General features: G+C 49.8%; 1 protein-coding gene across 3 annotated transcripts in view; it reads left to right on the top strand.

Moving 5' to 3' along the window:
• The window catches only part of Ank1 (ankyrin 1), a 219,466-nt gene extending 210,682 nt beyond the window's left edge, over positions 1 to 8,784 (top strand). For 2 of the 3 annotated variants that reach the window (XM_090353872.1, XM_090353873.1), the window contains one exon: positions 7,419 to 8,784. In XM_090353872.1, the coding sequence (XP_090209998.1) occupies positions 7,419 to 7,445 (27 nt within the window). In that variant the 3' untranslated portion in view covers positions 7,446 to 8,784. Of the gene's footprint in view, positions 1 to 217; positions 349 to 7,418 lie in introns of all 3 variants that reach the window. The other variant, XM_090353871.1, reaches the window with a different exon arrangement.
• The last annotated feature ends 2,239 nt before the right edge of the window (positions 8,785 to 11,023 follow it).

The raw sequence follows: 11,023 nt of genomic DNA on the forward strand, positions 1-11,023 counted from the left end.
GGCTCCTAGAAGCCCTGCTCTCCAGAGTGAGCCAGTGAGGTTCTCTCCTGCCTCGCCTGTACTCCGCCTCTGTCTACACTGCGCTGTGCTTCTGCTCTCCTTCCTGACTGACGGACAGGCTTCCCACCAGTTCCCCATTGTCCCTTTTCATTCTTTGGCCTCCTTTTCTCACCTGTGAGTGTGATCTGTCCTGCTTTCTGTTTGCTGTTATCTCTAGGTGGAGCTGAGAGGGAGTGGCCTGCAGCCGGACCTGATAGAGGGCAGAAAAGGGGCTCAGATAGTGAAGCGGGCCAGCCTTAAAAGGGGCAAACAGTGATCTCAAGTCTCCTTGGAGTAGTTTCTTGGGAGGTAATGAAGGCTTTCTCATCCTTCTGCATGCTCTGCATCCTCAGTGGAATGGTTGCTCCTGCCTGCTCGCCCCACCCAGGCTGTCTTCCCCACCCAAGCACAGAGCACAGGGTCAACCTGACAGGTCTGGAGATCCTGTCCCTCACACCTCCAAACCTAGTAATGGTTTATGAGCCTTGGCTTCTTTGTCTAAAAGTCAGTCCTATCCCCCTGGCCTGTCTGTCAGGGACTGTACAAATGCACGCATCCTCCCCATGCAGAGAATGGAGCCCAGGCTTCATGCATGCCAGGCACAGGCTTTACCACTGAGTCCTTGAATAGTATTGAAGCAATGCTTAGCACTCCACAGAGCTAAGCGGTTATGTACTGTGGAAAGCAGGTCGGGGGCTCTCTAGAGCTGATGGACTGGAGAGTGGAAGAGAGGCCTTCTGAGCTATGAAAGTCCAACATGAGGGCCCACACAGTACTCAAGGACTTGGAGCTGGAATTTCCAGGAGGCTGGAACTATACTGAAGTCATGGCCCAGGTTGAGGTTCTCCTTGGTATTCCATGGACAGGGTTGCGTGCTTGCTTTCTAGGAAGAGACTTTGAAAGTCAGGGGGTGTTCAGGTTGGGCTGAGTGCCCGTGCATGCTGAATGTGAGCATGGGGCAGTGGTGCTGAAGAGGGGTATGCCATGCAGAGAGGGTCTCAGGGGACCTGTACAGAACTGGGGCTCTAGCATCCGGCTGCGATCTCAGTCCTCCCTGAGGGATCCTGTACTGAGCTGCCCTGAGGCTCTTCTTTGTGTCCAACTCGGGGCAACTCAGTACAGGATTTGTCGGGGTGGGAGTCAGCAGGGAGCCGAGGCCTCACACCACACCTCCAGGGTCAGCCTCTGGGGCCAAGCAGCCAGCAGTCACTGGATTTCTGCATTTTTGCAAAAAAAAGCAGGGCCTGCTGCTTTCTGAGCCATCAGAAGTGCTGACTAGAGGCTTCCCGACATATCTCAGCACTCGCAAAAAAGAGGACTGGCAGATCCAGTCTAAGGATAAAATTAGACCTGACTCCTCAGCAGCTTAAGGAGGCCACAACATTAACCCTGCCTATGCCAGGAGGTGGAGGGCAGCAGCTGCTGTTGCCTTAGAACGCTATGGAGTTGTGATTGGGACCTAGAAATAATCCGAAGGGGTGAATAATGTTGAAGCAAATGCATTCCTTTCTACTTTGTTTATGGTAGTAGCAGCTTTAAATTTGAGCTTTGGTTTGTCTTAGGTTCTAGCAATGCCTCGAATAGGAACAGTAGAAGCTAGACTGGGACAAATAGGGAACAAAAACACGTGTGTGTGTGTGTGTGTGCGTGTGTGTGTGTGTGTGTGTGTGTGTGTGTGTGTGTGTGTGTGTGTGTGTGTACTGGTACTGGGGCTTGCACTCAAGGCCAGGGGACTCTCACTTGGTTTTTTTCTGCTCAAGGTTGGCATTCTACCACTTGAGCCACACCTCCACTTCCTTGGTTCTTTGTTTTGTTTTGTCCTTCCTGCTGGTTAATCAACGGTAAGAGTCTCAAGGACTTTTCTGCTGAGTCTGGCTTCGAACCTCAATCCTCAGATTTCAGCCTCCTGAGCAATTAGGGTCACAGGACACCACTGCCAGGCATTGACATTTTGTTGTTTTTGCCACTACTGAGGCTTGAACTCGGGGCCTTATATTTACCGGACTAGTGCTCTACCACTTGAGCCATGCCTCCAGCCTGAATTTTTTTAGTATGCTATAAATGGCCTTCAGAGAAGCTAAAAACCTTACAGGTAATGAGGACCATATTCACAAGAGCATGGTTTGGGAAACACAGTGAAGCCTGGCTCCTGGACAGGGCTGGCCCCCTGCCAACAAATGGCAAGGGCATCGTGTACTGGGGTATAGAGAGAGCCAGCATGGAGACAGGCATCTACCAGAATCCCAAAGTGCCAAGAGGCAGCCTCGAACACTCTACCCTCCCAGTGAGAGAAAAGGCTGCTGAGAAGACAGTGAGGGGGCTGCAGACTGTCTGGTTTTTACTACAAGCACAAGTAATGGGCCATCATTGTTCTTCTGCAAATATACCTACTTGCGAAAATTTCCTTGTAACCCCAGCAGGCTCACCGTGCTTTTGTGGTCATTCAGATACACCTGCAAGAATTAGTTACCATCAGACATGCACATTCCAGCTGAGGTGGAACAAAGCGTGCTCTGCCTCAGTTCAGTTCTCAACTGCCAAGCATTCTGTTGGTAGCATATTTAGTGCCACATTGGGTGCTTTTCATGATTATTTTTGCTGGTTAAAATCTTCTCCAGTGGTTCTGGTGAGGTACTGATCTTTTGCTTTTGCTTTTTTGTGTGTGTGCGCCAGTACTGGAGTTTGAACTCGCGGCCCCAGTTCCTTCATTCCCTTGCATTCTACCACTTGAGCCACTTCACTTTGGCTTTTTACTGGTTAATTGGGGATAAGAGTTTCATAGAGTCTCAGCCTCCTAAGTAGCTAGGATTACAGGTATGAGCCAGGAACACCTGACATTGTGTGGGATTTCTAAATGCAACAATGTCATAGATGTGTCTTCCAGAGAAAATACATGTGTTAAAAAAAGGCTTATTGATCATGTTAATGAGACATAAACATCCCATCAAATAGAAACATACATAAAACAGGGCTAAGTGTTTACTGACTGACTAGTGAAACTCTTAGAAAAGAGGCTCATCACAAGAGTCTAACCTTATATTTCCCTTAGGAGCACTGGTTCAATGTTCACTAATTCAGATGCAAAACATAACTACTGCAAACACGGACAATCAGAGTGTGAAAGGTTTTCTTGAGAGCCTAGATTTGAGGCCAGTCTCCTCCCATCCCCTATTCTCAGGTTGTATGGCCTTAAACAAGTTATTCAACTGCCCCACACTTTGGAATCCTCAGTAGGGAATGGCTCCTTTTGATATGTGTAAATAAGGAAATTCACAAGGCTCATGGTGTTCCCCCAGTGCTGGAGCAAATGGGAACTTGGGTTCTACCCCCAGCACTGAAAAAAGAAATGTTTACAAAGAATGCTAGCATGGGAGTTATTGTGAGGACTATTGAGAACGCAGTCACTCCTGGTACTCAGTCAATGGCAGATTGTATTTGTAGAGTCAATTGACCTTCCTGGGTCTCAAGTTCTTTGTCCATACAGTAGCAATACTGCCAATATTTTCCTTACAGGATGGCCGTGGAGATGGATGGGCTTATGTTTGTGAAAGGGCTTTATAGATTGTCAAGTTCCAGTGAACTCGATCAAAGTGCAATCCACAGTCCCCTGTCACCTCCAAGAATCTTATTAAAATGTAGATTCCTGGGGCTAAAGATGTAGCTTAGTGGTAGAACCTTTATCTAGCATGTATGAGGCACCTGGCTTCATCCCAAGCACCGAGAAAAAAAAAAGGGGGGGAGGTAAGGTGGTGGATAAGGAACATGTAAGCTTTTGGCCTTTGCCCCACTCATGCTAAATTCCATTTCTAGAGTGCAGCATGCTCTATCAAGCAGCTAATTGATCTTACGTGTATTGAAAATTGATTAGTATGCCTTCTCAAATCTCCCAGAAGTGCTGTGGCACAGTTGTAGATGTTACATCTAAAATGCAAGCTGAAAAAACTTGTCACCAGATGTAGGTGAAGGTTAGTGACGTTTTCCTTTAAAAGTGGGGATGCTTCACTTAGGGTTCTTGACTTGGATGCACAACAACAATTTCTGAGCAAGTCACAATGATAAGAAAACTTAGCAGAGCTTTATTGACTAAGTAAGCAAGCAAACAAGATGAAAAAAAAACGGAAGGGCACACTCTTAACACACTGTGAGTGTTCTTGAAGACACACACACACACACACACACACACACCTCTTTGGCAGTTACCAGGTAAAGGGAGGGGTGGGGCTTCAAAGTTATGTAAAGCTATTTGTTTCATCTTTGCTCTAATTACTTCTGATGTCATTTTCTGTGTTTCTGGATATTTGGGGGCATTTCTTCTAGGTAAATATGCATCCTGCCATAAAACAGATCCCTATCGGTTTTTTGGGTTTTTTTGTTTTTTTTTTTTTTTTTGCCTGTCCTGGGGCTTGAACTCAGGAATGTATCCTGTTGTCTCTCTTTGAAGCAACATGGAACTTCATTGTGTCTAAAGTCCGTATTTCTAGGTTGACTTACCAAGCCTCATTTTCCTCAAGTTACCCTGTTTCAAAAAGATGGGTTTTTTGGTTGGGATATGGAACATCCTTTCTTGGCAGGGAACCTCCACCCAGCAGGGACTAAGTAGATCTCATCCCTAATTTTGCTGACTTCATAGTCGATTCTAGCACTGGGAAGGCTTCTGCACTGAGGTTGGAGGAGAGCGGAACATACTAGTAAATAATGGCCACTTATTTAAAGCAGGTGATGGATCTTGTTCTGTGTTCAAGCGTCAGGACATCAATGAGGACAGATAGTAGAGGAGGGGGTGGGGCCTAGGAGGACTGGAGGCAGAGACTGTCCCCTGGGTTTCTAGGAGCGTCGGCACACTCCTCCATGCCCCTAGGACTCTCCAGGACTCTTCAGGAGGAACTATCCCCTCCCTATCCCCTACGCCCTACACACACACACACACACACACACACACACACACATACACACACACCTTTCTTTGTTTTCCTCTTTAAGAAACTTTCAGAACGTGGTTGCAAATTTGCATTAGATCAGATAGCAGAGTGTGTTGATAAATTCAATCCATAATCTCAGTGGCAGGAGGTTGTGAGGCTTCCTTTTACCTACTATCCATTGTCACACCAGCCACTTCCAGTATGACAGAGTCAGAGACTGGAGGAGACAAAAGTGAGCCACAAGTAACAGGTGAGTGCAAGGGCCAGTGCCACAGCACAGAGAGGAAATGAGGGAAGGAGCCTGGCCACGAAGCAGAAAGGGCTATTTGCTGAGTTGTGGAAGGATGACCCCCCCCTCTCTTTTTTTTTTTGCCAGTCCTGGGCTTGAGCTCAGGGCCTGAGCACTGTCCTTGGACTTTCTCAAGGCTAGAGCTCTACCACTTGAGCCTCAGCACCACTTCCAGGTTTTTTCTATGTATGTGGTACTGAGGAATTAAACCCGGGTCTTCATGCATGCTAGGCAAGAACTCTACCACTAGGCCAAACTCCCAGCCCAGGTTGAGCCTCTTTATAGTAAGAACAGGAAAGTGGGGTGCAGTGGAGAAGGAGCAGATAGGGTAGCAGGAGGCTGTGTTCTCAACCCAGTGCTGGCTGCTCGCTACCCCAGCTGGACTTACTTCTGCTCCTCTCTATCTGATCTCTACGGCCCCAGCCTTTGTGTGTGGCCTAGGAGAAAAGTTTGTTGGAGATCTTAGCCTCTTGGGCCCTCAATCTCACGTGGCTTCTTATTTCAGGAGGGTTTTGCACTGTGGAACTCCGCCCCCCTCCCCCGTGTTTATAATCCCCCTTTCAAGAGAACCCAGAAATAGTTCACATGTACAGAATGTCCCTGTCTAGGCACTTCAGGGACTTGGAGCCATCTGAGTTGGTCCTCATACTGCCATCATTTTATGGCAGGTGACACTGAGTTGCAGAGCAGGTAAATGGCTTAACTGAGGTCAGGGCGCTGGGAATTGGCAGAACAGTTGGAGCAGCCTGGCTTCAGAGGTTGTGTTCTCAAAACTGTGTGCCCTGTAATGTTCACAAACAGGCCACATGAGGTAGGGAACAAGAAGGTTTGTGGAGGTAGGCCTTGATCTCAGCCAGCGAGGAGACTGGACTGAAGCTTTAACAGAATACTTCACAGGGCTTGGTAGGGGGATTGACAAAGAGGGTGGGGGGCTAGGCTGAGAGTAGAGCCCTGTGCTGACAAGAGAGCACAGTGAAGTTCAGCAGAACCTGGTTGGCCAGCAAGTACATAGCAGCCTCTGGCAGAGGCCCTTACACCACTCTTCCTTCCCTGGAAATGCTCAGAAGTGAGGTCTCCTGGGCTAATGCCAGCATACCTCCCTAGCCCTGCCACCTCTAAGGCCTAAGAGAGTTCTAAGACTGGGAACAACTCTGCCTCTGAATACCTTCGTACTTTTATGTCACAACTACAACCATTTGACTGTCAGTTCCTCTTTTTCTAGTGACTTCTTTCCCCCTGGATTGCTGGGTTCCTGCAAATAAAACCTTAAGTAGCACTGGACGCGGTGGCTCACGCCTGTAATCCTAGCTACTCAGGAGGCTGAGATCTGAGGATCTCAGTTCCAAGCCAGCCTGGGCACTAAAGAATGTGAGACTCTTATCTCCAATTAACCATTAGAAAATGGGAAGTGAAGCTATGGCTCAAGGGTGGTAGCCTTGAGCTGAAAAGCTCAGGGACAGTGCCCAGGCCCAGAGTTCAAGCACCATGACCAACAACAACAACAAAATCTTGAGTAGCTTGTCTTGAAAACATGCAGTTTCTCAATCAGGCTGGACACTGAGGCTCTGTTGGGGGGAGGGGGGGAGAGTCTTGTGTTGCTGTGAGCTATGAGCCCCATGCTGCAGAGTTTGACTTTGCCCTACAGGCAGATATACATTATATTCTCAGGAAAATGTATCTGCCTTTTTTTTTGCTTGAGCTCAAGGCCTGAGCACTGTCCTTGGGCTTTTTCAAGGCTATTGCTCTACCACTTGAGCCACAGCACCACTTCCAGCTTTTTCTATGTATGTGGTACCGAGGAATCGAACCCAGGTTTTTGTGCATGCTAGGCAAGCACTCTACCACTAGGCCAAACTCCTGGCCCACCTGTGAGGATTTTCTCCAGGTGGCCTGAACCAGCAGGAAAGCACCCTCTGCCTGAGAAGGAAGCAACACACTTTCAGTGCGCTGGGCAGCCAGCACCGTAAAGCACCTGTGGGCAATGAGCAGGAAAGCAAGGGTGGTGTTTCTAGAAGGTCAGTGTCAGCAAGCAGCACTGCTCCGACTCTTCGCTGTGCTTGAGAAGCCTGATTTCCTCACCAGACCCCAGCCTGTGCAGAGAACCACGAAATCTGTGTTTAGAGTTGCACTTTTAAATGCTAAATGACTTTGGGTTTTTTTTGTGCCCTCAGGATCACACCTCGACACCCAAACCCTGAACTCAACATATTCTGCCATGCACACAGGAGGAGAGCTGGACGAGGGCTACAGAATGTGGCACATGTTTCTCCAGCTCACGGCATGACCTCTGTAAGGGACTTCCTATAGCCTCCTATTCGCATGAACGACTGACTGCAGACGCATGACCTGCAGTCTTCAATCCTGCCTCTAGCGACTGTGGATCTGTCAGGAATCAAAACAAAGGCAGCAAAAAGAGGGGAGAGGAGAGAAAAGGATAGAAAATTAGTGCCTGAGAGGGCATGAATGCAAACGTGAATAAGGGCTCTTGTGGCTGAGGGTGGTTTGGGTTTTGTTTTTTAAGTGTCTTGATTTTGACTTCGCACAGGGTACTTTTTTTCAACCTCATCTATAAGAAATCCATGTGGGCTTCCTGGAAAGAAAAATGAATAAGAACTAGGCATGAATCTGTTTAACACCTTAATCCCATGCCCCGAACCTCCCCTGGCCCCAACTCCTCCACTCTGTTTGTGACAGTTTACCCCCTTCCCTGTGGACTGCTCCTGCCAGAGCATTCCACCTGACATTCAGGACATACACTCTGCTCCCCAGTCTCCACACTGCTTTTTGACCCCACCTCTGAAGCTGTGTCCACCCTGCTCTGGTGGATTAGATGGATTCTTTTTTTTTTTTTTAAATGTGTGTCTCTCTGCCAGATTCAGCAGTAATCATCTTCCAGTAGGAAATCCTCATTTGTGAGTGTACTTGGGGCTCTTTGTGTTAGAGACTTGAGTTGGAGGGAGGCCCTCGCCCCCCCCAGGTTGAGCTGTAGGCCTCAGGGAGCCAGGGGCCCATCTGAACGTGCTTTTTGTTGGTGCTGTCCCGGGACAGCATGTTCTGTAGAGAAAGAGGTTTTCTATATCTTCAAGCACTTCTATCATAGTCTGTGTTCAAAGTGTAAACTGTACAGTAATCAGCCTTGTGTATATGAAAACAATAAATACTATGCAAACCAATAGAAACACTTAGCAGTATGTACAAAGCACTGACAGCTCAGCTCCTGAGGACGTTTCCCTCTGCGGGAGAAGGAGCCAGGGCTGCCTCTCAGTGACACAGGAAGGAAGGCGGTAGGCTAGGAGAGAATGTATCTGCCAGTTCCTACAGGTCAGGACCACCCAGAGGTCTCTCAGAGCCAACTTGGTGCTCGAAGTCCAGGCGGCCTGCAGGCTGGGAGGCGGGGCGGTGGCCTGGGTGCAGGCCCTGGGCTCCCAGCTGGGGCGGAGCTGGGACCCCGCACCCAGAGGGAAGGAGCGCCTGGCCTCCTTCCCGCCACGGGAGTTGGAAGGAATCTGACAGCCTGGATGCCACCCGGGAAGAGCCTTAAAGAGCCGGCCGAGGGAGGCCCGAATCAGCACAATCCGGCCCGCCCCGCTCGGGCGGCGCCCCCTAGGGCCAGGAGAGAGACTGGCGGGCTCTTCTCGCGCGCAGAGCCGGGACGGACGGACGGACCGACGGGCGGACGGACGTCCACGCCTCCTCCCGCCGCTCTTCGGAGGTGTCCTCGGGACACGTCTAAACCTTCCAAGTAGCACAGAAGCGCCCTCCACGTCGGCGATGTCCGGGCGCTCGGCCCCGCTCCCCGCCGCGCCGCCGCCCGCCCCGGGCTCCAGCCGGGCCTGCCCGGACGCGGACGCGGCCCCGGTCCCGGCCCTCCGGGCGCCGCGGTCCGAGAGCCGCCCGGCCGGGGCCACGGAAGACGAAGCCGGGCACGGAGCCCGCCGGCCCGCCTCGCCCTGCGCCGTCCTCCCCGGCCGCGCCGCCGCCGACCCAGTAGCCCCTCTTAGCGGCCCGCGTTGGGCCCCGGCCCCAGGCTATGCTTTGGCACCTTCGCTCCTTCCGGCATGGCTGCTTGGCCGCCAGCCGGCCCGGCCTTCGGCGTGTGGCTGCACGCTCCCTTGCTAGTAGGAGCTGTTTAGGAGGAGTTTGGGGTCTCCACTTGATGCCTAGAGAATGCTGCAGTCTGCACATTAGACGCTTTTTAGAAGTTTTGAAATTACCTTGATTTTTTTAATTGTCATGGAAAAGGAATCGTTTCTTGACTCTCTCACATGCTGTGTTCCTGGGAGAGAATGTCCCCCCCCTCCACGCCCATTCTGATGTATAGACCATTGTCCCTTCACCAGCTGAACAAATGTCAAATTAATAAAGAAACTGACTGATGACGTGGAGCTCCATCTCTGTTTGGATCGTCTTGGAGTGGGGCGTGGGGGGGGGGGGTCTGAGTTCGGAGTGAGCCTTGGATAAAGGTATCAGGGGTCAGATCAGGGAAAGGCCTCCCCTCCCCAGGAGTCCACAAATGTCCTGCTCCTCTAGGAAGCCCGGGCAATCAATCAGGACCATCACCCTGGAAGGAACCTCCAGAGAGAAGCACATTTCTCACCTGCCTAAAGGCTATCCTGAAGTGAGAGACATTGGAGGGGAGGAGGCAGGTCAAGCTGCTGGAACCTGAAGCTGGCATGCAAGGCCAGGGCCGTCTAACTCTCCCCTGGAAGGCATCTGGGCCTGCACTAAGTGCCACTAAACATTCACGAACTTGCTCTTGCAAGAAAGAAAGAAAATAGCCTTGTGCCTCACTGGTTGCTAACACTTCATGAAAGGCGGTGGGTGTATCTCACTAGCCTGTTACCTTAACCATTGAAAACAGCTTAAATAATAAAAGTCCCTTCCCAGACACCACACCTTGTCAGCTGTGGTATTAAATAAGAACTGAACCCTACTACCAACTTCCCGCTTCATGACACCCATCACTAGCAAGTAACCCAGAATACTCTAGCTCTATCAGCTCCTCTCTGTCCCTCTCCTCAATGAGCCAGTCCTTGCTCTGCATTTGCATTACCACCACCATCACCCCCAGGTCTCTCCTAAAAAATAGTTTCAGGATGACAATCACCTTGAAGTGATTGGGAGGCATCCCTGGGACTCAACTGTTTCCAAAATAGTTGTAATGTCCGGCAAAGCCTCCTTTGAGAGTAAAAACCTGTTCTCTTGATCTTAATCTAACCTTGTAGAAAAACCATCTCCACATCCTCAAGTCCTCTTTCCCCTAACCTAAATGGTCTGAACTCCAGAGAGCATGACTCAGGGAGTCATAGTTCTGAGTGGTAAAGGGTCTTCCCTATCCTAGGCCCATCTTCTACTGGCAAGGGGTGCTTGCTGTCTCCACCTGCAAAAATGTGGCCCAAATGTGGTGAGAGGGAGCCCCACAGAGCCCAGAGTCTGGAATTTTTCTGGGCTTTCCAGGCAGCAAAGGGGCAATGGTCCCTCTGTCTAGCAATCTCAATTTTTTTCCCCTGTTGTCTTGCTCAGACAAATGCTGTTCTGGTTTCCATATTCAGAAGATAACTTTTAAAAATAGAACACTGCCCAAACAGAAAAGACCCCCATTGTTTGGAAGTAGGCTATAGTTCTTCTATACCTCACTTTCCTGGTTGTTGTGAAATAAGTGATTGCCTCAGTAGACCCTCGTGTGTTATTTTCAACATATATATTATCAGACAAAATAGTAGATGAGTACTTTGAAATTCAATCAGCCTCAAGTATTAAATATTTCCTAGCCCCA

This window comes from Megascapheus bottae, chromosome 20, assembly GCF_031878675.1.
Source record: "Megascapheus bottae isolate mThoBot1 chromosome 20, mThoBot2.hap1, whole genome shotgun sequence".
Classification (NCBI taxonomy): domain Eukaryota; kingdom Metazoa; phylum Chordata; class Mammalia; order Rodentia; family Geomyidae; genus Megascapheus; species Megascapheus bottae.